The sequence below is a fragment of the Ambystoma mexicanum genome, chromosome 1q, assembly GCF_040938575.1.
Source record: "Ambystoma mexicanum isolate Mex_15411 chromosome 1q, UKY_AmexF1_1, whole genome shotgun sequence".
In the NCBI taxonomy this organism is placed as follows: Eukaryota; Metazoa; Chordata; class Amphibia; order Caudata; family Ambystomatidae; genus Ambystoma; species Ambystoma mexicanum.
In genome coordinates, this window is record NC_090922.1 from 201,841,381 (window position 1) to 201,867,925 (window position 26,545).

At 45.8% G+C, this 26,545-nt stretch overlaps 1 protein-coding gene and 1 long non-coding RNA gene across 3 annotated transcripts in view; one reads left to right on the plus strand and one right to left on the minus strand.

The window, feature by feature from the left end:
* Positions 1-26,545, minus strand: part of GRIN2D (glutamate ionotropic receptor NMDA type subunit 2D) — a 1,678,351-nt gene that overhangs the window by 1,023,173 nt on the left and 628,633 nt on the right. For both annotated transcript variants that reach the window (XM_069637325.1, XM_069637330.1), the window contains exon 2: positions 5,012-5,460. In XM_069637325.1, coding sequence (XP_069493426.1) covers positions 5,012-5,437 — 426 coding nt within the window. In that variant the 5' untranslated portion in view covers positions 5,438-5,460. The remainder of the gene's footprint in view (positions 1-5,011; positions 5,461-26,545) is intronic.
* Positions 1-26,545, plus strand: part of LOC138526530 (uncharacterized) — a 618,058-nt gene that overhangs the window by 333,388 nt on the left and 258,125 nt on the right. The window lies entirely within an intron of this gene.

Sequence of the window (26,545 nt, forward strand, 5' to 3'; positions counted from 1 at the left end):
TTCATCAGGTAAGAGAATGTGGTTTGCAGGAGCCAGAGAGTCTAGTCTTGTCGCAGCTTCAAGGGAGACCTGCCACTTTAAACAGGAATCACAGAGGGATCCATTAACCAGAGAGACTCTTTGATCAACAACAGACAGGAAGATGGGTGGGACTTAGTATCACATGTTTTACCCCTTTACCTTTCCTGTTGTAAAGCACTCTGGTTATGACCTCATGCATACAGGAGATTGTTGGTGGGGACCCCAGGATTGGTTCATTAAATAGCCTTACCCTACACTAATCACTTTGGCCCATTTGGCTTTAAAGGTGGGCTGAACCCCTCGTCTGGAAGATCATCTGAAGACTTTGCAAGGAGTAGAAAGAAGAACTCAACCCTGGCCCCTGGCTGAAGGGACAGTCTGCCTTACATCATCTGCCAGTGGAGGAAGGCCAGGACCTCCAAAAATGGAAGCCATATCCCTCCCCAAAAAATCTCCCATGGAACAGGTGGAGATAAAGACCCCAGAGGACTCTCCAGCATACAACATACCCTGCTAGGCTCTGCAGCAAAGTTCCTAGGTAGGAAGAGCTTCATTGTCTCTGAACCTACAAAATAGGGTATCAGGTAATGTTAGCCCCACCAATAATATCGCCATATATATGGTCGTCGGGAACGGATATAGGCAATATTATTAGTGGGGATCATTTTTGGGGTAAATGGGAGCGGGGGTTGTGCTGGTGACCCCCACTCCCTTTAAAATAATATGAGGGTTGTGGAGGTGTCCCACGCAGGTTTAATGGGTTAATATTGCCGTAAAATATGGCACCATTCTTGTATGTTAATATTTTTGCTGGGATATTAACACATGGAACCAACAAAGGACAAGGCAGCTGCCTGACGCACACTCCTCAGCTTTGGGCCATCTGCTTTAAATGGCGACACAAGCCCATTGAAGAAGCTGGGAGAAGTGCCTCGACGAGCATCTACTGACGTCCGCTTTAAGGACATTTTTGAGCCAGTCAAGTTCCTCGAGCTGCAACTGATTGACAACGGCGAGATCTCCACCAATGCTTCAGAACTCTCGACCAGCACTGAGACAACGATTCCTGAGCACGATCCACTGTGAAGGCCAGCCTGCAGCCATTCGCCCAGTTTTGCTCGCCGAACCATCGTGCCCCCTGATACCCACTGCTGACTCCCATCTTGAATTCTGTTACAGAAGCCTGCAAAGTGTCCTGAAGCTGACTTGACCCTGTTAGGCACCAAGGACATCTAGAGCCAAATAAGGTACATTGTGGTTCTGTCCCACTGGTCCTTCCCAGAAGGCCACTAGTTACATTTTAAGACCCATGGCTCCCTTTGTGTTATGGTTATTAACCCGTCTGACCACCCCCTATCAGTATCCAGAGTGCATCCAGAGTGCATCCTTTTTCCTTATTTGAAACCATCTATCCTCTGCTTTCCTTTACATGGTGGGTTGTAATTCATAGTATTGCTAGAACTGTCTGTTGTGATATAAATAAAGTCGATATTTTTTTATACAACCTTGACTGGACAGTCCCTTTCATCACTGGGTAATAATTGTATTTTCTTTATGTTGAAACTAACCAACGATCCACAACCTTTCAGGGATAAGCCTACCGTTCCATCCACGTTACCAAAATTGGACAAGGAGGTTTATAATTTGCTTCTTATTCCAATCTGTTCGGATCCCTTCTGGTGTATTAGAGGTGTGGAGCTGATTGATGGTTTCAGAACCGATATTCATATTTATCTGTATGTGTCTCTTTGGCCACAGTGAGTGGACCACATGTCCTTGTCCTATTTGTTCCAGAGGCAGTTGTTACCAATAGCACACCTCTCTAGCATTCTTCTTCACCTGGCTCATTGGCATGCTGTCTTGGAGTTTAGTTTACTTATAAGCCTACCTTACCTTTTTCACTCACCCTTCCCTCCTTACATGAAGTCCTGTCCTGGCAATTGAGAAAGGGGTGAATCTATCATTCGTACAACGTTGTTTCATCGCCAGTATATTTTTTGATGAGTTTTTTCCTGAAAATATTTAAACGAAAAATGTATCGGAAAATATAGGGAAGGGTAAGGGGATGTAAGGGCTATGGTTTGGAAAATAGGGAGTAGTTAATAGAGGAGAATTCTATACGTTTTTTTCAGTAAAAAGGTTTCAGCAAAAAATGAATCAAAACAAAACTGGGGATGAAACAACATAGAACCACCACTGCACTTTACCTACTACCCTTAACAAGTTAACAAGTTCAGATGAAACACATGTCACTGTCTGTGACAAAGACAGGTTTCCCAGATGTGCCCGAAGGCTGGGAGAGGCGACAGGAGAAAGTGTAAGGTTGTGGGTAGGGATAAATAGAGGAAACTAACTATTCCACAATTGTACACATTAATCTACTTAAAAGGGACATTTCCCAGAATACCACTTATAAACCATACATGAAAAACATATTGGATGCTGGGGTTGGACTTCGGGGAGTTGGTGTTAAAAAGGTGAAGTGATGGGAGAGACTCAAACGTAAAACTAGATGCTGATATTCCCACCCAGGAAACTTGACCGCAAATGGAGAGGAGCAAGGTGGTGGTCAGGTATCAACATTGGATGTAATGCTGCCTCGGACAATCTGATTATCCCCGGTAGCCGATCAGCCTGACTCCTCCCCAGTGAAAGCCTCTCGGTTTTTCCACTGAGAATCCTCCATCCCTGACTAGGCGCTCAATGTAACGAGGCAGCAACCCGGTTAGATGTTTTTCTTTTTTGGTGCATGCCTTAAGAAACAAGAATCCTAGATGCAACCTGGATTCTGAATGTTTGTCGATATGTCGCATCTCGATTGGCCATTATCATGACAGCATTGTGATGATGCACATTCGACCAAATGTACGGCAGTGCCCCAAAGAGCAGGGGGGCATTGAGGAACACTATAGGGCAATCCAAGGTGTACGCAACTGCAATGGGAGGATGCGTTTGGGCAAACAGAGCTAAAGGGAGGCCCACCATTTAAAATAAATAAGCATTGGCAATGCCAACAGTTTGGGTTTCTGTGTTGGCCTGGGAAAGGCACTTGCCAGGCAAAGCCAATGTGGTATTAACTACCCATTGTTGGTAGTAGGTGCAAAATGGTGCGAGTACCTGGGCATCTAATAGCAGTGCCTGGCAAATACGTTAAAGGTATGCCCAAGCCAAAACGATTGGCTTTGCTAATGCTTGTTTTAAACGGTACTTCAGTGGCTTTGCCAATGCTTGTTTTTAACATGAATTCTATGAAGGACACGCAGAGTGTCTATAAATCGAGTGGCAGAAGGCAGGCTTGGTAAAACATTTTTATACACCAGTAGCGTGTAAGTTATTAACTCTCAGATGACTGCTTTGAACAAACACTGGAAGGAACTTTGAATGCAAAGCCTAATCGTAAGGCTTGATTAAAGAGAGCTCAAAGAGTTCCTATGAGTAGGTTTTTTGGACCAGCAGAGGCAGGATTGGGTAGGTATAGCCATATGAATGTGCATGGAATGGGCAGGCAAAGGGTGGGCATATAACCAAACAACACCTACGGACTAAGTGCTCCTCCTCATGTGTGATTCCTCCCTATCTGTACTCCAATGCAATAGTTTTGGCTTAAAAAGGGGTTGATCGACATTCTGTCCAGGTCGACATGGTTTCACAGACACACCTGGGGGCCACAATTCAGCTCCTGTGGGCTGATATTGCTCGGGGGTTCTGAAAGCTGCACAATTAAAGAACTTGCGTTGTTTAATTCAGCAGACACTGTAGCCCCACCCACCCCCATCGCCCTGCTTCCTTTCCGGGTCATAAAAGTCTCAGATTTAGCTGCGTTCGCTCTAACTTCCACAACATTCGCTGTCTCGACGTCACACGCTTCCCTTTTCTTAAATTCTTCCTTCTAAATTCTTCCTCTCGACCAACAATTTTTGCAAGGAACTGTTTCAAAGTGCGTTGCACAGAGGCTGGCGCGCGTTATTGGAAAGACACCTACACGCTGGTAAAAACATCTAGATTCTTGTTGTTTCTTCTCTCTATTTATCCCAACGGCTTCCAGGTCCGGTCCCTAAGGTCCAGAGCCACACCATCTTTTCGGGATTGCCATATGAAATGTATTTGAATGCAGTGAATGTGAATGGGAGTTATTTGCATAATCAGTGGTTGTCCTCGAAACCCCGTGTAGTCGCGACTTTGAGAGCCAAGATCTAGCCCATGAGGAGCATAGGCAGTGTGCCCTTAGTAAATTAAAATAATTGTGTCTTTCATTTTATGGGTTGTGTCTGCATATATACACTTCATGTTCCTGTACGGTAATATTAGTCAGTGCTTTTGTGAATACCTTCTTCCAATGCTGTTTGCGAAAAAGGTTTTGCCTAAGCCACTGCTACCAAAATCACGTGTCCCTTGTCTTCTCGTGCCATGAGCAGTGTGATGAGGGTGATATATCTGATGTGGGCCGTAGCCAATCCAGAGATGCAAACTTCACGAATGTCTGTAAGGACTTGCATTTGGTGTGACAGGAGGATTATGGGGAACAGCCACTCCAGAAGTTATGCTAATGTTAAAGGATATTTATACTGCGCACTATCACCACCGTAATGGTCCCCTGGCACTTGTGGTGGATCTGAAAGTAAGGGGGGTCAGTTAGGGTATGTTAGTAGGGCAAAGTTTGGATAAAGAGCAAGGCAGCTGTGATGTGCTGTTGACAGCTTCGGTTCGGTGAACACCGTTCGCTGAGCTTTTTGATGTGGTATCCAGTCGGTGTCTGTCGTGTGCTTTTGTGCAAGGCTCTGTGCGGTGTGTTTGTTGTTGTGATGAACGGATGCAAAGTGAAAGTCCACCGCCACAGTTTCCGGCCCTGCAGCCAGCAAATTCTTGAAAACCTGAATCTGTGAGACAAGACGTGCCACCTCCCACAAACAGCAAAAGCACATTTCTAAAACAGAACCCTAAGACATAAATCCTTTTTTCATACGGTCAATTTCCTGTAGACGTATCTTACCTTGGGCGTGAGGACGATTGCAGATCCCCCGTTGATACCAATGATGGGCATTGAGGTCTGGGCAGAAATGAAGTCAAGGATCTGGGCCACAGATTCCGTGCGGGTGTCATCCTCAAAAACCACACCATGAATGCGCAAGCTGGAGAAGACGTCACAAATGTGCAGGATCAGGCTGCGGGGGTTGGTGTCGTTCAGGATGACCGACACGGGGTTCACCTCCATGGAGAAGTTGTTGAAGGCAGAGGGACCAAACCTGGCACTCTCGGGTGGGTAGGAGGTGCCGCTGAAGATGATGGCCACATTAAGGGACCGCGGGCTTTTCTCCCGGAGGTCCATGAAGGGGCTGGCACAGGCCAGTGCCAGCAGAAACAGCATCCTAGCAACTGGCACCGGAGCAGCAGTCTTCATACCATGGGGAAGGCTCATCTCGGATGGCGCTGGCACTCACTCTGTAATGAAACAGAGAGAGCATGAGGGTTCATTGCAGGGAACACAGGTAAAGATACCATGACATAGAATGAAAGGCACATTGAATTTTTGACTTTTATTTTATTTCACAAAACAGTTTTAGTAAAACGTAAGCACTACCAAGATGACATAAGAACAGCGTCCAATGGACAAAAACAATCATTGACCACTGAGATCACAAAATTCTGATCTTGGAAAACAGCTGTGCTGGATATGCATAATTGATGTGAAGAGGAAGGCTATTCCAAGCCAAGCCTGTGAAGGCCCATCTGAAGGGGTTTAGCTGTTTAAATGTCTAGGTTGGCAAGGGCAGCATGGACCTGCTTCTAGAAGTTCCAGTGCCACCGGCGCTTGATACATTCTGAGATAGTTGTCCATCGGAAAGCAGGTGGTTCACCTTAGACAAGAGGAGGGCAATTGTGAGCCATCATCCACTTTTAATGGGGAGCCTAATGGAGCCTCTGAAGGATGGTGGTGATGTGGTAAGTTTCTGGCCTCTTAAGACCTGACAGCGATTTTGAAGGTCCTGCCTGCAATAATACCGCCAAACTCAATTATTGTTACCACATGCAGTAGCTGGAATGTATAGGTTGATTTGGGGTCATCCTAGGGTGATCACTACACCCAATTCTGAAGTCCCATAGGACCTGATTGGGGAAAGGGATAATACTGAACGTGGTAACTCTCCAAGACACATTACTGCCACTTTTTGATGACAGTAAGAGCTTCAACAAAAAGCAGGTGGATTTTTTGTTTTTCAGTTCCAAAACCCACCCCAGGGACGTCATTTAGGGGTCGCCAGAGGTCGCAATATTTTTTTTTTTTGTAATGCAAGCTCCTAGCCTGTGGCTCTTTACTTCTGGAGTGGCTGTCTTTCATGTTCAGGCCCCTTAAAAAAAATAAGAAGAAAAATAAGAACAGAGGTGCCACAAGTCTAACACTTTCAGCACTGACTTTAAATAAGAAAGAATAGGAATACCAAATAATGTGTCTTTCTGGAATTCTATATAATAATTAATAGGCTCATTAAATGTTTATTTCAGGCATACTTCAGGGGATGAGTCACTGATTTAGTCTGTTCTTAAATGCCTCACTCAGCCTTTCATCCTTCTGAGGTCGATAAATGAGTACCAACACAGGTTGGGTGATATTGGGTGTATATTTTGTCTATATAAAGCGCTTAAGCGTAAGTGCTATATAATAACACATCATTATAATTTGGTCATGGACGTCTGCTTGCAATCACAGTCATTTGGTAATATGGGCCTGCACACACTGATCTTAATGATACATATGGCGATCCATTCTTGTATGAAATGTACATCACATTGTGATATCATAACTATATTTTTCGTAGTGTACAATTCTATGTGCTGCCACTTCCTGTTTTGTTAACGGGTGAAATGTTGTGTTCCATCGCTACCCGCGATATCACTTCGGGGCGGGGTCAAATGACACTTCCTTTGATGTCATCAGGGGGTCAAGGGTCGTGTGATGTCACTTACGCTACCCCTGGCATTTTGGTGAAATGACGTCCCTGACCCACCCGTAAGTAGACCATGGGCCTCATTACACGGAAGGCGGTAATCCAGGGTGCTATTAGCACCCTGGACCATGCCGGTAAATTACCGGCACCGCCTTGGCGGAAAGGGGATTTACCGCCCCATTCCAAGGTTGGAGGGGCGGTAAATCCCCCTTCCGCCATTGCCCTTCCCCATTCCCATTTCTGCCCCATAGGGCTCTATGGGAATGGGGAAGGCGCTAATTACGGCACCGCAATTTTGCGGTGCCGTAATTAGCTCCGAGGTCCCTTAGCGGGTTGGTACTTAACGCCTGCAAGAAGCAGGCGTTAATTCCTCCAACCCGCAAAGGGACCTCTTAGTACGGCGGTAAGGGTTAACGGTCACCGTTGCCATTAACGGTGACCGTTAACCCTTACCGCCGTCCGTGTAATGAGGCCCCATATGTTATTTTCAAATACTTCCGGTTTTCCCCGTCCAACTAGTAATAGGACCCAAGTGTCTGAGAAGGATAGAACCCACACAACAGTGCAAAGAGTTTTACGACGAGCTTCTGAGCGATGCAGGATCTAAAGAACTGTGGAAATATCCACACGCAAAATCAGTGAAAGCTGCATAGTGCACAAGTCTAGTGTAAGGATTCACACCTCAAGAACTTGTGTATGAGCGCGATACTAATAAAATATGATATCAAGCTTCTGAGAGGTGCACGATCAGCTGTTAGCTCCAATGTCATAGTGAGTGGACACTAGCAAGGTTTGTTTGGTGATACCAACCTATGTATCTATTTTTAAATACTCTGGCACGTGGGGCTTTCCATTGTTTAAGCATGACCTGACTGTCTGGCAACCACAGGGTATTTTAAAACACTAGGAGAAAAGGTTACAGCTTCTTTCCCTATGAGTGGAGAATATCTTATCTAATACTGTCCATTGCTAAGCACAAGAGCAGCATTTTGGCTTGCAGGCTAATACTGCTGGGAATAATGTTCTCTTATGCTAATAATGCTAGCTTCAAATCGCCATCTTGAAATTCTTTCTATCCTATTTCTTTTTCTGAATGTGTACTTTGTGGAGCTGCACACGTGGGATTTCTAACCCAGCCTCTGGCATTGCTGGCAAGATGAGGATATGCAAATCTCATCTTCCGTGAGGGGTCTCATTGGTCTACTCCCTGCCGATGAGCTATGAATTGACCATCTGATCACCACCATTGCTGCTGTAGGACGCCAAGACTGCGTCCTGTCCTGAACCCACTCGTGTTGCCAGGAAATGCCATATGCGGCTGTAGGACACAAAAAGTATTTGCAGTGGGCACAGCAGTCTGGGTAGGATCTGACCCCAGGGAGTGAGATGGGAACCCTTTTGGAATTTAGGGGAAGTGTGCCCTCGGCAATCATGGCTTTCAAGATTATGAACTTGTAGCATGGCAGTGAAAGTGGCCAGAGAGGGGTATGAGGTTTGGTGACTAATCAGGGGGTTTCCTAGTTCAACAGTCCACCACCCACAATTGTGTGTGTGGAAGAAAGCTGGAGACCAGGGTGCTGGTAGCACCTTAGCAAGGAATGTCCCTCTTTTGTTAGCAGGGCAAATACAACTCTGCTCTCACTTGTTGGCACCAGAGACAGTTCCCAAAGTTGGAACCAGCCTACTGCTTTCTCTCCAGGTGTGTTTGAGTTGTAGCTGTGCCCAGTGCTGCACTGGCCTTCGGGAAACTCTGGAGATGTCCTGGTCGGCCTCTGCACCACTGGCTTCTTTCGAGAGGGTGCTCGTGTTTTCTGCTCCTCTTGGGGGGTGTACTTGCTCATATTGTGTAACATGGGACCAGTGGCGTTGCTAGGGGGCAACTGTGGGGCCCGTGCCCCCCCCTCTGAAACCCTGGATCCCGCCTTGTGCCCCCCTACCTAAGGCGAGCAGTGATCGTGTTCTCTGTACTTGGTGTTATTTGTAACACTCACTAAGGCAAATTTCTGCATATCACATGGCAGATACTCTCCTTTTGTCTCAAAGCTAGCAGTGATCTTGGTCTGCATTCTGGCATCGGTATGAAGATGAGCATGAGCCACTTCTCAGGTTTTCCGGCCCGGCTTCTGCACAGCAACCTCCATAGTGTGCAGAGCAGCTTGCAGCCCCTCCAATCAGAATGCAGCGCACAAAAGTGCTAATTATGGCCCATTAGTCACTGAATGGTTTCGTGCCTGCATTCTGATGGGAGGGGAGGTGCAGTGGGGTGTGTGTAGTTGGTGTGTACAAAAGCCTCTCTGCAGGAGTACCTTTGACATCACACATTATCTTACATAGCCGCCCCCGGTTTTGTCTGTGGCACCCCCTACTTTTGTATTTGGTCCCCTCGGTGCCCCTCCTAAATTTGATTCCTGGTGACGCCACTGCTTGGGACCACTTTTAAACACATTTTAGGGCCAGTTTTGGTTCCCAGTCCACCTCTGGCTGTGCCAGACTTGCACCTTGCCTCTCCTGCTGTTTGGAATTCCGTCCCTGAAAGAGCTTATTTGGAGCCTCTGCATACATTGGGGACAGGTCAAAATGTTTGTTGTCCTGGAACAACAAAGACTTAATGCTGCTTAGAGCTGTGTGTGCAAAACTATGAACTGATGGAAATATGGAGAGGGCCCTCCTCCGCTCTGTATCAAAAGAGAACATCTGGGCCCCTTGGAACATGAGAGCAATGGCTGAATGTCGCCCCTCCATGTACATAAGCTTTGGACTCTCAACCAGGGGGTCTGCAGTCTTGGACTCTCCAGTTCTGCACTACAATTCCCATCAGCCCTATCCAGCATAGTCAATGGGGATTGATCATGGACATTGTAGTCGAAAACATCTGCGAAGCCACTGGTTGCAGACCCCTGATCTAAACCTTTGTTCTTTATCATCGTGAAATGCGAAGGTTCTGTATTCAATTCTTACAAGGCCCCTATCAAAGTCTTTATCTGCCAGCGTTTGAAGTGAACCCCTGAGTGTAACCACTTTCAACTGTAAGCCTGGGGCGTCCCCCCAAACTAGCTTAACTGCCCAATAAGCTGGCACGGCACGTTCTTACCCTCCACGGGTTACTTAGGAGTAGTATACACACATCAGCCCAGGAAGGAGCATGGAACAGGCACAGGCCGCCATTGGCAGTTTGAGGCCTGGAGAGAGAGAGAGAGAGCTATCCCTGCAAGGACGGGCCAGCGGGGAGGGAAGACAGAGCAGGGCCGCTGGCCTGGCATCCATCATATTTTGTAACCTTTCTGGGCATGAGCTGTTATTTTTCTCAGACCTTACTGTGTGCCCGTTGCTCTCAGGCTCTAGTGTAACAGCCCAATAAAGAATGGCGCGGCCCGGGTCCATCCTTCATCAGAGGTCTCTCTCTCTCTCTCTCAGGTGTGTGTTTGGGAGTGATCTGTCTAGTCTCCTCAGGGTAGATTTAAGAAATGCGTAGGCACACGCTGGGGCTTACTTCCAGCAACACGAGAGCAGTGCTCCGTCATGGAAGCTTTTCGGTATTAACTAGGCCAAGCGCGTCGTATCCTTGTCATCCCTGAGTCGGAAAAACGCTGTCGACCAATGCAAACTCACCATCTGCTAATGTAGCTTTGCTATAGGCCGACGGTGACAAGTTGCCCCGGAAGTAACCGAAGAAACTGTCTTTTTCTTTGGCTTGTGTTACAGGCGATGGCACCTCAGGAGCAAGGTGGCTACCACATGATTACCAAATGATTCCTAATCCCCAGGGACCCCGTGCCCCAAAATCTGGGATTTCATTTGAGCCCATATCGCATTCCGGTCGGATTGTAGCCCTGCACCGTTGTATGCTGCCAACGGAACGCAATCAAAATGCGGCCAGAGGCCTGACATTCAAAATTCATCTCTAACTGAAAACTGTAGTTGGTGTGGGGGCTAGCTGAGGAAGACTAGGTCTTGAGGTGAGCCAGCACTGGATAAGGGAAAAAGACCAACAACTGGTGAAAAAAGGCGTGGTGGATATGGGCGCGGTATGGTGGGCAGGGTGTTAAGTGGGCCTGGGCCCCGGCAGTACCCAAGAATTCTGTCTGAGATGGGGCATTGCTGATGCTATCTGAAGAACAGTGGTAACCCCAGGCCATCAGGTCGCTAGCAGCCAAGGCCTTATTTCTACAGCCTGAAGCTCTTGCGAATAAGCAAGAGCTTCAGACTTTAGAAGAAAGGCCTTTACTACCTGAATTGTGGCTCTGACTCCCACCAGGTACCCATTTAACTAGAGATAAAGGGCTCAACGGCCTCCCTTCTTGGGGGACAGGGTGATGATCAATGGAAATGGGTACCTATCGGGAGTCCGCACCACAATTCAGAGAGGAGAAACGTACCTGATCTGAATGCAGCTGTCAGGCCATGACCCTTTTAGTCCATACCCCCGTAAGAGCCTCCATTTCTCATGCCACTTAAGGCACTGATGCTGGCCGGGCATGCAGGCAGCACAGCAGCATGGCACGGTAAGGACACGGAGAGGGAGCGGTATGATGACCGGCATGCACAAGTGCGTCAGAGTTAAGCGGTGAAAGGAAAGGGCACCAAACTCATTCTGGCAGTTGTAGTCTTGATTTACTTTATCAGAGAAAAGGCTTTCTTAAAAGTTGATCTGCCAGGCGACTCCTATCAATCCTTAGTTTCTCCTTTGGGTTAGATTATAGTAGTACCATGTATGTTCAGTGTCGCAGTTCACTGGAGTGTAACGGTAAAAAGCCTAAACCGTCATTGCATGCTTAAGATTAGAGGAAAAACTTCCGGACTCTGCACCATTAGGTACTGTTTTTGCTTTAATTGTTACTCAGTCAAAACAAAGATGCCCTCTTCTTGATTACACGTGTTTCGGCTCGGCTGAGCCTTTTTCAGATCAGGGCTATAATTACACACAAAAAATCAAACCCGTATGCAAGAAAACCACAATTTGTTGTTTGGTTTACTTTAACCAAACAATGTGGAGTAACATACAAAATGGCATGGTTCTAAAAGAACATGCCGGTCAGTAAACGATGGTAGCCCTGTGACATGCAGTCATCTGTTTAATTCTGAAGACCGCCGAATCAGGATGAGTAGGGGCCTAGGGGCAAAGCCAATCCAAAAGATATGATCAGGCCTTGAATTCCCTGGTGAGACCGCAAACAAAGGGTGCCATTTTGTGCAGCAGACAAGGGTGCCATTATGTGATATCTCCTGAAACATAAAAAGGGTGACCATTATTGATGGCTACGAATGTGGTATTGCATGAAACTGATGACTGCAATTGTGAAAAGCAAAGGGAATCAGGCGGTCCTTCCGCACAAATCGCCAGGCAAATTGCAGATGTTGTGAAGTGTTGGTTCCTACCAACCTGGGTCAGATCAGAACCCATGAGCAAACTCTGAAAGTGTGTGTAACCCCGAGCCCAGCTACGGGGTCAAAACTGCTGCTTTGTCACTATGGAGAGATGTGACCCTATAGTTGTTGAATTTCTCGTGGAATTATTTACTGAAAAGCTACCCTTTGAAGCAAGCAAAGTGGACAGCGCTGAACCATTTAAAATCTTTCAATACAATTCAGCACCATTTGCTAGAATCTTTTATATCACCAGCGTCCATTGGCCGTGTCCTTTCTTGCTCTCTGATGATTTGTTCTTGGAATCGAGAATGGCAGATGTCCATCATAGAATTTTTAGTCAGGACGGAATAAGCCTTATTCAAGTAATGGTCATGGGACGGGAATATCTCCTAAAAATTGCTTCTGTCTTCAAGTCACCCATCCTGAGAGGGTGCAAGTGTTTGATGGTTTGGTCATCAGAACATCAGACAACCCTGAGTGCTCAATCTAACTCACTTAGTGTGCCTGGATTCTAGGCCTTACAGTGTCTTCAGAGGTACACTTCAAAAGAAGCTATGAAGGTGACTCGGACTTTATGCCAATAGGCTGACTCAGCAATATCTTCCCCTAATGCACCAGAGCTCTTTCTTCACAGTAGAAGCACATCACAAGGGAGTCATTTCCTCCAGCCCCTCCTCATTCTTCTGCAGTGCACCCCAACCCTTTGCGAGGATAGATCCAGCTTGGAAGGGCATTCTTAACACCATTGCCCTAAAATCCCTGCTGTTTTCAATTCTGGTTTGGACCAGTACAAATGGTTACTTATACAGAGACCTTTTTTTTTTTAAATTTACTTTTTTTTAAAATTTGTTTGTAATTGTTGTAATTGTTTATTCATTTGTAGTGCGCACCTGGCCCGTAGGCATCTGGGCGCAGATCAGGTTGCAAGGTTACATATGACAGAACATCAAAGTACAGAAAATATATTATATTAATATATTGTATTAACATTTTGCAATAGGTAACAACAGTAAACGCCTCCCGCCGCCCTCCTCCAAATATTTGGTTCACCGCAAGGATCCAGCAATTTGGCCTGCTGGATTTATCTCAAGAAGCAATGGTGTGGCCCGAGGCATGGTCTAAACCAGAGTCACTTAAAAAAGATTGACATTCTCACCCCAAATAGGCTTCTGGTAAGGACTGAGAACACATATGTAGCTGAAGCAGATGGCCATTACCCCTTTGGCTTTACCTAGAAATGGTGGCACATCAGGGAATGATGATGGTGTATCGTGCTGGATCATCTCCCCCTCACCTGCCATCACTCTACCGTACGTTGGGGAGCCAAATCCTTCCTCTGACTTGATTAACTAAATCCTGGCATTGATATGGAAATTGGGAATTCTTTAATGTGTCTGTTAAAAAGTCCAAAGAGGCATTACCACATGATAGGTTATTTATAACACGCTTAATACCCAGAGGTTTCTAAGCACGCACCCGGGGATTGAACTTGTGGTGCTCCATGTTGTCTGGCTTCCAAGGCGAGCACGTTGCCCCTGAGCTATCCTCCCGAGACATGTCTTTACCTCCTTCATTGCACTCTGTGCATCAGGTGGCTGAAACCCCAATTTGTGTGACTTGACCTTTGGGGTGCCACAATGTCTCCTAAAGTATGCATGTCTCAAAGTCGAAGAAAATCCATGTTGCTGTGGCCAAAATATGAAATGCTGTTTGTGGACAGTTATAGCCTAGAGATTATAATAACATGGCTATATTTCTGGAGTCTGTAGCCACGGCTGCTCTTAACGTGTGCTATAGATTACACTTCCCCATTCCACTAGCCCAGCCATGAACTCCCAAACAAATGCGGGGCTCCCTGCACAACTCTGTTCATCACCCACTGCGACTTCCACAGCCGGGTCCCAGAATCCAGCAAAATGAAATTCACACACTACTGACCACCGGGAACACTTGCATCTTCCCAAGCTTCAACCGTGATTGGCACAGGGGACCCTCTTTCTCCAAGCGAGACTCTGGCACTTTTTTCACAAACACTGCCACAGAGAAAAGGAACAGCTGATTGCCAGGAAACATCTAAATGCCTGGCTATGCAACTTATACTGGCATGAGACAAACACCAACATCAGCTCAACTGGCATCAGCGCTAGACCAGCACTAAAACCTCCACACACCACACCCTTATCTGTGGCAATACCATCCCTATGGATGGCCACCCCAAATGCTCACCTCATCTACATGTACCCTTCATATATCTGCCTCCCCCTCTCTCCACTAACCAACTCCTCTCTTAAACCTCCTATCACCTTACTCAACACACAAATCTGCTCACACGGCTACGGTAGGCCTATCAGAGTCCACATCATCAATAATCCAGCTATGGTAGGCCTATCAGTGTCCACATCATCAATAATGCAGCTATGGTAGGCCTATCAGTGTCCACATCATCAATAATGCAGCTATGGTAGGCCTATCGGTTGCCAGACATTTGGTAGAAAAAATTTGGTCAACTGGACAAATGGTCGAACCAATTTGGTCGAAAGCCAAATGGTCGAATTTGTATTTTTTTTATTTTCACCCCTTTTTTTTGGGGGGGGGGTCCCCCTCAACCCCCTTTTTTTCTAAAAAACCCTTTTTTCCCTAAAAGAAAACCAAAAAAATACATATATAAATAAAATAAAAAAATCGACCATTTTGTTTTCGACCAAATTACGTCGACCATTTGTCTTTCGACCAATTTACAGTCGACCAGTTGTCTGGACAGCAGGCCTATCAGTGTCCACATCATCAATAATGCAGCTATGGTAGGCCTATCTGTGTTCACATCAACAATAATCCAGCCACGACTAAGCTCTCCCCTTTAGCACTACCATTACGTACCCTCTACCCCATATCAGCTGCTAACACAGATCCAAAACAGCCAAAACCATTGAAACAGAACAAATATCATGATTTTGGTACTTCAAACTGGCATCCCTCGAGGCCACATGTTTCACATCTGCCTCTCTGGCCACCCCATTAACACCCCCCCTTCCCTTACTGAGCAATGCAGGTGAAAATGGCAGAAGGGAGCTACTTAAGAGCGACTTACATTCTATCTTAACGCTCCTTGTTAATGTGGGGAGTCAGTGCTATGATGTCTGAATTGGGAAATGCAGTTCTCTGTGGGTTCCAAAAAATAGCATAACATGTATTTATTTATCAATAGGAGGAACAATGCTCTTTTTTTCACAAAAGCATGTACAATAGATAAGAAATCAGATTTGGCGGGAAGCAGGGGGCTTCTTACAAAGGGGTGAGTTTGAGGGACATTGTGACCAGATTGAGGAGAGGAGTAAATGTAAGAGTCGCCGGTGAAAATACATAAGTAGGCACACATATAAGTTCAAGCTTGTCACATACACCAGGTTAGCAGCCATCAACTAGACACAGGGCCCGTGAAAAGAGCATCAGAGAATCTTGGCATCTGTACACTGTTGAAGTAAAATTCAAGTCCTCATCCAGTGACCATGCAACAGCAAGACTGTCTCCCAGCTCTCACTGTGTTCCCTTCATGGTCCTTGCTCTGTCTGGTTCCCTATGCAAGCCTGTACCCGACAGGCAGCAAGCCTCTCAAGAGCCTTCCTGGGTAATGTGGCGTGGTTCTCCTGGTGTAAGATGCATGCCCGAGATGACAGCACCTTCTGGTGCTCTGCCCATTGGTCACCCTTGTGTTCTCAATTCCACTGTACTGGGTCCCCGTCATCTGCTGGCACTGCATGATCATCACCAAGCCCCTGCCATTACATCCGCTTGCCAGTACTAGTCCATGCCTTTCCTCCAGAACCCTGCAGATTCAACCTCCTCAGGAAGCTCCTACCTGATATGATATGATATGGCATTTATAACACGCCCATACACAAGTGTTTCAAGGCGTGAGTGTACCTCTGCTGCTGACTGCCTCTGTCATTCCCCACCTTATTTTGACTTCCGCTACCTGACCTGCCGCTACATTTCTCCTCCCGTTTGTGGAATTTCCTAGGGCCATCGTCTACTTTTATCGGTGACTGGTTGTTCAGACGATCGCTGATTGACCCCACACTTTGGCAATGGTTGTATGATGTTGTTTGTCGAAATGTGCTCGAGGCCCATTTGTTTGCATATTTTTTTTAACACATTTCATCGCAGTTAAAATGCGGGGGAGACCCCGTGAATCCCCCACATCCTGCCACCATAATTAAATACCTGTTGCCATCCCCTCGTATATACTTGCAATGAAAATATTTTAAAAATTGCGAACAGGTCGGTCTCGACCAAACGGGCCTGCAAACAAGTGGGCAAGAGCGACGAATGAATGCATCTCTGTTGGTTGTCTTCTAGCCTTGTCCACTTCCTTCTGTGGATCAGAGTGCATGATGTGAATCACCTTGAACCTACCCTCCAGGAGACAACACAGGGAGGGAGGAGATGTCTAGTGGATAAACCCCACTTCTCTTTCCATCCGCACTGGATCCACTAGTAGGACTGTGGGCAAAGCTCTTCCTCTCTCTGTGATGTTCTCTTAGTTCCCCAACCATCAAGTGCTTAGAAACAATGGTATTAAGTGCAACCTCGAGCAAAAACATTACATGTACATTTCAATCCTAAACATCTGGAAGGACTTGACGACCCTGCTCTTCAAAGAGCATTTTGCCAATCGCTCACCGTTCACTTAACCCCAATTTCCACCCCTACACTTTGACCTGTAACCATCTGGGTCCAAATATATAATAAAGGGTGCCTGGCTATGTCCTGATATGCCCAGGGGGTAATAAGTAATAAATAAAAAATCAGGATGGGAGATCAAGACAGCAAGATGATGGATTAATTTATTTAATCTCAAAATAGTAACAAACTACTAAGGTTTTACTTATTCACAAAGCAACAGTGAATGGACAGGTTTTTTACTTGAACAATGAGGGGTACTGCTGTGTAGCAACCTCTTAAATATTGAGGGTATTTACCTCACATTAGTTCACAATCTCTAACGAACAATTTGACATTTCAATACAAACAAGAGTAAGTGCTGGCCAGGACTACTGATGGTCCATGGTTATCGTAAAACATAACACACAACAACATGTATAAACAGAATGGTAGGACAAGGCGTTGTGTCACAGATCGACACTGTAGTGTTTCGGCCAACTGTAGCGGTTGATAGGAGCTAGTTGTTGGCATGGCCTTCTTCAGGATGGGGGTGAATGGTAACTCTGTCTGTGTGGTATCGTCAAAGGAACGATGCAAGCAGTAAAGCTTCTACACAGTTTCCCTCAGAGTTGCATGATGGAGACTGGTGGGGCGGTGTAGTGAATACTCCGCTCAGTAGACACAAGAGTGTGATGGTCACTCTGGAGATCCTGGGCACAATTAGTTGGCCAGGGAGTGGCGGCGCCCAAAAGTGGTGTGTTAGATCCATGGGTTTGTATTGACTGCAGAACGTCTGGATCTCACTGCATGAACGTCAGTCAACTGTGTCTATTGAGCAATGTATTCACTACACCGCCCCACCAGTTTGTTGCCTTAAATCTAGCACTTGCCACTTCCTGGCTGCACTACCACTGTTTATTGTCTTTTATTTATTTATTGTATTCCTTTGCTCAGCACTTTATATTCCCCCCCCCCCTCCATCCCATGCACTTTCCCCTTTCCCTCTCCCCTGCACTTGCGTGTTCTCAATGTCACTGGGCCTAGTAAAATGGTTGTTTTATTTTTCCCTTGTTCCCCTCGCCTCGTTGCACTCTGAAACACTTGTGTACGAGCGCAATACAAATAAACGATCAATATTAATGTCAATTATGCAGGGCTTTAGTGCTTGGTAACGGCCCAACACTCAGGACATCATAATTTCCCTGCATCCGTTGCGAAACGGTGAATCCTCCTGTCCAGGGGTTTATAGAGATGTGTACCCCATGGTGCCCTGAAAAGGAAAAGAGCAGAAAACTAAAAGAAATGTAGGTCTAGCCTTAAACAATTACATGGGTCAAACATAAGTGCAGAGGACGCACAATTTTCATTGAAATGACTCTAAGAAATTGCAAATGACTTCATACAGAAATGTGATCTGTACATGTTTCTGGGGGCCTGTGTACCACTTCGAATGTTGCTCAGTCTCCTTTCATGCTCCCAGGACCCCGTGCGCTTCGCAGTGCATGGCTGGTAAAAAGCTGTGACACTGTGAAAAGCTAAAAGAGGAGAATGTGTGCATGCCTTTCTTTTTAGAAAGATAGACATAATAGCAGGGTAGCAGTGGTCAGAAATGAAATGGCCTTTTCGTGCATTATGCATCACCTGTGCCTGTTCCAATCAAGCGCAGGAAGATGCTAAGCTGTGGCTTGCATTTTCCAAAGGGCAACCCTTTTGTGAATTTGGGATGCATCATTAAATGTGAGCCAACTCCCACTTGCTCCCCCCTCCGATGTGTGCAATTGCGCCTGAGGCTGGCATCTAACTGTGTGCCTCCAAAATGCAGCCATTGCTATGGTGAATGCATGGCAACTTTTTCTGATGTAAATGAAGAGGAGGCGCTAGCGGACCCCTTCGCCTGCGCAAGAAAGTCTTCAACACTGGTCATGAAACTGGAGCTCACAAAAGACAAAGAACATTCCTTAACTGTGTCTGAAAGATGACTGAAAAACGGATTAGCAACCTGGCCGGCGGAGCAGACCAATCAGGTGGCTAGAAACGCGGCCTTGAATCGCCGGTGAAACTCAGCGTTCCATTCCACCTGACAGCCGGCTCCCACTGCCGCAATCTTCCTCTCACCCTCCGTCCCATTATTTATTTATTTTTTGTCCCTTCCCACCCCCACTTACCTTATTTCTGCGGCACTTCTCGTTGCCACTGCTCTTTCCTCTCCGTTCATGCAGGCCCCCATGGAAAGGGAAAAGGGGCTTGGAGCCCCGCTTCCATTTCCATGGTGGCCATCTTGGAAAAGTATTTTCCTTCATTCAACTGGAACCCACGCATGTCCCATTGAATGAAGGAAAATAATTTCTTTTTTTAGCACACTGTGTTTCTGCTTTAGTAGCCTCGGGTGCTAATGGCCTTAAATTCCAGGGGCTGGATGGAGGACTAATGGCCCGAAGCCCTCGTTAATGGCCCTCGCTCTGCTCGACCCTTTACCTTGGGCTGCTGGCCCGTTACCCCCCGTTCCAGCCCTTGGAACAGGGGCTTAACTCCACAGAAATCCGGTCTGTTAAGTGACTGGCCAGCTTGCCAGCACCCAAAGAGCTCATCAGAGTACCACAAAATCCTGGTGGTGCTTCAAGTGTGTGAACCTTATTCGTTCATTTGTCTCTGGCATGCCCAGTTAAAGGTCCAGCACAGCATCCTGTGATAACCATTGTTGTGATAATAATAGAGAATAATGTCAGGAGTCCTCATCTAGAGCCCCGGGCTATCCATCAGCGGCCTGCTGTGTGGCTTACCATGGATCCCTTTGTCACGTGCTCAGGACCTACCTTGTTCCCTCAGGTGTTCCGTATTACAAATGCCACAGGCGCAGCACCCGTTACGGTTACCCCATTCATTTCCGGTACCACATATTGGCCCTCATTATGAGTGAGCCAGGGCAGAAATAAGGTACAGGTAACAACGTTACCGGCACCTTTTCTGAACCGGCTCACCGGGAGTCTGCCAGTAGGGGCTGTGAACTACTGGCAGGCCTGATCTCCTGGTAGTTCAGGCCCCTACAAGTAGAATATTCACTGAAGCACCGGCACCATTACTCACGGTTCAGTCCTATGGGGCTCCACAGGAATGGGAATTTACTGTTCCGCCGCTGCCTGCCAATACCGAGATATCAGGCGGCGGAAACGGTAAGTCAAAGTGACTGGCAACCTCGTAATGAGTGCCATGGTCTGCTTAGCATGTCCCATGTCCTGTGGTCCAGCCCATCACCACAAGCCCTACATCAGTCCAGTGAGCTCTCCAATGCAAATAGTGACACCAGAGAGATGCCCAATGTCACTACAGGAAAAGAAGAGCCCTGGGAAAATGATGGTTGTTCCTGGAGTCCAAGGTAATGGCCACAAGTAAAATGAACATGCCTTTGTGGGGCACCGGGGACAGAAGGCCTGCACAGCATTCCATAGACTCACAGAATCACCATCACCTTCCAGGACCAGCACCAGGGAGTCATGCAAGTTCAGTGCACCCTAATATGATATAACTGTGGAGATGACATCTCGCTTTCTAACCCTCCCAAAGGGCAGGGCGCCTACAAACGGATGTCTTTGCGACGGATTTGTCCAATTCATGCCAAGACTTTTGCTGTCAAAAGGGAAGTCTTTCCTCTGCTGATTTCCCTTTCTCTTTCCAATGTCTCACTTTAATCGTATGGCAGTCTCTTTCAGGGCTGTGGCAACACTCACCCGCGATGAGCAGTGTCTTTCCGATTCCTGTGGCCATTCGCACATTTTTGCCTTCACTTTTGCGGCGGCCACTGTAGAAAATGATTCCACGGTTAAGAAGAGCGGCTACCCAGGAGACAAATAACCCTCACCTGCCTGTATGCTAGGTGGCTTGTGGGTAGTCGTGTCTCGCAACAGTGGGTTTTCTTCTTCTGTTTAGCATGTGTAATGGTTAACTGTGTGTGCAGCTTCCCTGATCGAAGCTCCATCTCTTCTGTGTATCCATCTTTAGGGCATGGGGGTTAAGTCAATTCATTTTAGAAATCAGAGCCTCAAAATGGCAGTGGACACCAGTTATAGGTACATCTCTCTGATGGTTCCTTACATTCTCTCTCTCTCTCTCTCTCTCTCTCTCTCTCGCTCTCACTCTCTCTCTCACTCTCTCCCTCTCTTTTGCCATCCCCATATGCCTCTCTCTCTGTTTCTCTCTTTGTCTCTCTCTGTCGCTCTCTTTCTCTTTTCTACCTCTCTTTTATCCTCTGATTCTCTCTCTCACTCCTTTTCTCCCTCTTGCCCTCTACATTATCTCTCTATGTCTCTCTGTCAGTCTCTCTCTCTCTTGATATCTCCATTATCCCTCATCTTCTCTCTGTCCCTATCTTCCTCTCTCTCTCTCTCTCTCTCTCTCTCTCTGTTGCACTTTCTCTCTCTCTTTTCTACCTCTCTCGTATCCCCTGGTTCGCTCATTTCGTTTCTCTCTTCCCCACACTCCCTCACACTCCCTCACATACCCTCACACTCCTCTGGATCCAGCTTGCAGGCTCGGAACCAGCATGAAGACTGATGGCCATAAGAGTACGTTTATGCTTGTTAGCATTAGTGTCTTTCCATTATTGTCATATTTTCGGAGTGCACTGGTCACACACACGTATACCGTCAATGTATTGAGACCCCTTGAATATATCTTCCTCATCTTTTTTTTGCATTCATCTTTGTATGTCTTGTAAGACTCCCTAAACCTTTCTGTGAGCCACGTTTTCTCATACCATGCCTAATAAGCAATATCTCCAAGTGTACTCCCTGTTGTAGAGGGTGATCAACATTCCGTGGATGTTTATGATGCCAAAGGAGTCGATACATTCCCTCCATAATCAGGGACTCTATGATTGTCCTATTGATCTGGGCTCGGAGCAGAAATTCTACATGGATGCGTATACATTTATTGACTAAACCAGAAGCCAGAATTTTGAAGGAAAACTTTGATGACATGTTGAGTCGATGATTTACTCAGCAATGAATGTTCCCGACAAAGACGCTGCTGTTCTTTGTGCCTAAGTAGGAAGGGGACCTGCAAGTGTCTTTTGATTATCAAGGATTTAATTATGTAACCATTCATGGGTATGGTGGGTCCGCTTGCTTCTGAAAAATGATTTGTTAGATCAGTTATTAATAATATTAAATTAGACCAAAAAATAATATATTTCTGAAGGCACTTAGAATGGAAATCCACGCAGACTGCATTCAATGTGTTATCCACATTATGAGGTCTTGAATCTCTGCTTATGCTTGGTTGGGTTAGAAATGCTATTTTATAACAGACAAGGGTGACCACAAAGAGCACCAAGCAATGATTTGGCCAAGACTCAAACAAAAAAACTAGTATTCTAAAACTACCACTGTCCCTCCAAGGAGAACTGAGCTCGCCCCGGGGACCCAAGCTCAACCTAAGGAGCGGTGCTGCGCCACCTGCCTAACAGCGATAGAGGTAGAGATGTCCCTCCGCTAAATTGTGTGTTATAAAATATGCGGCTCTGGTGATTAAGAGGTTAATCATGTACAGAACAGGTTCCCTGTTTATGTTTACTGGGTTAGAAAAGTACCGGAAACCTTTCCCAAATTCATGAAATGGAAGAGGCATTTTTGTTGCTATAGCTTTCGTAACACCTAATCCAGATGTACAACGCAACTGACACGAGTTGTTTCATCTTAGAGAATGTTGCAATGACAGAAAATAATGTTGCCATGCTAGATGTCATGGGTTTGTTCCATGTTCATGCCTCCGAGTAGCTTTTTGTGCACCCTCAATGTCTCCTTCACTGGCTGAGTGCTCGCTAGTCAGGACTCTTGCACTCCATTTGCCTCTGTTTTCTTCTCCCTGCTGGGTACCCTGCCCCTGACGCCATCTTATATTCAGTTCTCAGGCCTATTCTCCACTGAAGGAATGTCAGGTCACCCCACAGGTTTTGAAGCCTGCAGCTAAGCATTCTCCTTCAATCTGGGCTACACTTCCTGGGTCTGATTCCTGTCTATGACTTTTCTTGATGCCTTTGTTCCGGGCAGGTTTCAGCTCTGTGTTGTCTTGTGCAACTGCATCTTGAGAATTAGAAACCCAGCGGGCAAACTCGTCTGTGGATTTCCTAGAGGCGCCTTGAAACACTTGTGTATAGGCGCGTTACAAATGCCATATCATATCATATCATTTGTATACAATTAACTAGAGGTAGGCAAGCCAATGAGGGCTATGTCTGGCTCTGACTCAAAAAGAGACAGCTGGGATCGGGGGATAGGGAGGCCACGATTGGGGGGGAGGAGTTATGATTGTGAAATAAATTGAGGGCTTGAGGTGGTAGTGAGCACAAAGCAGGGTGAGAAAAAGGCAAGGAGGAAGAACTGATAAGGGAAAGCCAAATAAGAAAATGAGGACATTGAGGGAAAATGAGGGTGGCATACATATTTTTTGAAAAATGAGAGAAGGAAGATATTATAATTCCCGCCGTGTGGTGTGAGTCAAATTGTCCTCAAATAACGCTGTGCGCACTGATGCTCCTAGCAGCGATCACCCACATAGGTAAACCCACAGAGGAAGGCAATAGCACATACACTGTTTGTGGAGCCCAGCAGCATCCTTATTACCACAGAGCATGGGACAATATGTGGGGGCATCCTCCTTTTCAAACTCAATTCACTAAATGAGGACTAAAGTGCAGCAAACACTGTAATCTCAGAAGACAGCTGGCAACAGAGCTGGACTGGCCTATAGGGAACTCTGGAGATTTCCCGGTAGGCCTCTGCACCCTGGGCCTCTTTTGTGTGGTAACCTATGTTATTTTCAAATTCTCTCATAGGAAAGGAGTTGGGCTTCCTGAAAATCTGTAATATGGGTCCACTTTGAAAATTATTTCCAGGACCTCTTTTGGTTCCCAGTCCACCCCTGGAGGCAACTCTTGCCATGAAAAAACATTGAAAACATGGCTGTCTAGGAAAGACTCTAGCAGGTCTATAATATCAGCAGAGCCTAATGGACACACGGCACAGAACTGCGCATCACGCAGGCAGCTTTCTGCCCAACGCATGCTTCCTTTCTGTGCAGTGCCCCCACTCTAATAGCTGTTTAACAAATGCATGAAATAGGCAGATTAAGTTGCACAGGGTGAAACTGTAGGAATTGGACAGGCATGCTGAAGGCTGTGAAGCTGAGCCAGCTGAAAGATATGCACAGCCATCCACCACCCCTCAGTGAACGGCACTGTAAACATAGCCTCTAGAAGGGCCAAACCTCCCACAGTGAAGTTATGCACATGTTAGGATGTTAGGATAGGGCCTATTGCAAATCTATGCCAGCCATAGTCCCACTCCCGACCAGGCTATACAGCCATTTATCTTGGTATGTTGATAAAACGGTTCCATGTGTTAAAATTGCAGCATAAATGGCCGTGGAAACAACATATCGCGGCAAAAAGGTTGTGGTTTTGCCACCGCAATCCATGTAAAGGATGCGGGGCACACCCCTGCAACCCATGAACCCATTATACCATTTAAGGGGAGTGGGGGACACCCCCACAACCCCCGCTCCCCTTAAATGGTATAATGGGGTACACCTTTACCGTGTCAAACCACAGTATTTTTGCCGTGATTTTTTGCAAAGGCGATATTTTTGCTGCAATTTTATCACTGCATACCGATAAAACAAGTAGCATTAAGTTGGCAAGCAATAACTATAATGTTTACAATGCCCAAAATGCTTAGTTGTGGGATGAATCTGTCATGAAGCACTATATGAAAAAATATAGTAAAATGATGATGGCAACTGCAACATCTTTCATTATATCACGCCTGCAATGTGCTAAATACCAGGCTGCCTAATTGATGTGCCTTGTTTTTTCTTTAATAGCTCAGTTGTCTCTGGTTTCTGCATATATGTCAACCTTTCGTAGTTGAAACGAGGATGCTTTAACCATAGCCCTCGAGTGACCTCCTTTTGGAGGGTCTGATTAAGCTTCTTGATTCATATTTAATTAAATTACCCTCCAATCAGCCTTTTCCTGAAGATAGAGATGCAGATATCTAGATAGGAGGAGATGTGCCATTGGTTCATGTCGTGAGTTAATGTTGGCTCTCGCCTAGGTGTGTCTTTGTCAGGGCCCATAGCTCCCCTTTACATGTTCTCAAACCCTCTTTTGAAACAAGCTGCCAACTCAAGTCTAATGGATATACAAGCCAAAGTCTCTTTTCACTCTTATGCAAATTAAAGCTCCTGTGAATTTCAGGTCAACATTCTTTCATATAATTTCAGGCTGAGCACTTCCAAGGTCTGCTCACCTGCCACTTAAGCACACTGCCATGTTCCAGGACAGCATGTTCCCGGTCCTGGGCGTTACCTTTACACACCCTTGAAATATGCTACTGAAGCTAAATTGGTTCATTTGAAGTGAACCACGACTTCATCTGGCAGCAAGTGTTTGGCTGTTAAAGACAGCTGGGGCATGTAATCACGAGGGCTGGGGACAGTGAACAACTTAATCGCTTTATGCATGAGGTCAGAAATAGGCACAGAGCCTGGATGAGAAAAGGTATGTTCATTATAATCTATACATGGACAGCAGCAAATAGCATCTAAGAAAATAATGTTAAATGGCTACTCTGTGGGGCCGATTCATGGAATATTTGCCCGGTTTAAAGTGAATTTGCACTGCTGAAAAGTGACTTTGCACTGCCAACACAAACCCTGATTCATGGAACCGTGTATTTTTGCAGTGCAAAGTCTGGGCCATGTGTGTCCAGTAGAGAAACTGATACAATAAGGTTGGCCACTAATGTCAACAGTGGGTCCTTTATCCAATACTGCCAGGGAAGCCATATAGTTGCATTTCCGAACAGCTCAATAGTAAGACAATATGCATTGTTAAAATGCAATGCCACCAATCTGCTCGAGATTCAAGGCGCTAAAATTGGTATCTGTAGAGAAGACTGCTTTTGCCGTTTGTGTGGCGAAAAAGAGATCGAGTCTATAAAGCATATTCTCATCCACTGCGAGAGTTTAAACGGTTTGCGAAATAAAAATCTGAAATCTTATGATAATATGATGACCTGTGATGATGAAATGGAAATGTGGGATATGTTTATGGAAGGAAATAATATTAACTTTATGTATCATATGGTGAAATGTTATCTGTTTTGTATAAATATCCTCGATGAATTATCAGGGGATCTATTTTAACTATCTTAATTATCTTCTGTAACATATCGCTATGAAATGTGATGGATCTTTTATAGTTTTTATGTTTTAATGTGTTATACGTTTGTATATACAAAGTCGTTTCGGCTGAATGCATATTAATAAATTAAATGAAATTATGAATATACAATTACTTGGATGGCATGATTATAAAACACAGAGGTGTTTGATTTTCCCACCGTAGAACATGTAAATGATGTAGCGTTGTGTTAGTTTAGTAACATGCAAAGCCAACAATTGTAATGTACACATTGGCATTACCATTGTGCATTGCACTGTCTACAGTGCAGTCGCCTGTGAGTCGCTAAAGGAAGGGGTGGAACTAAACTTTT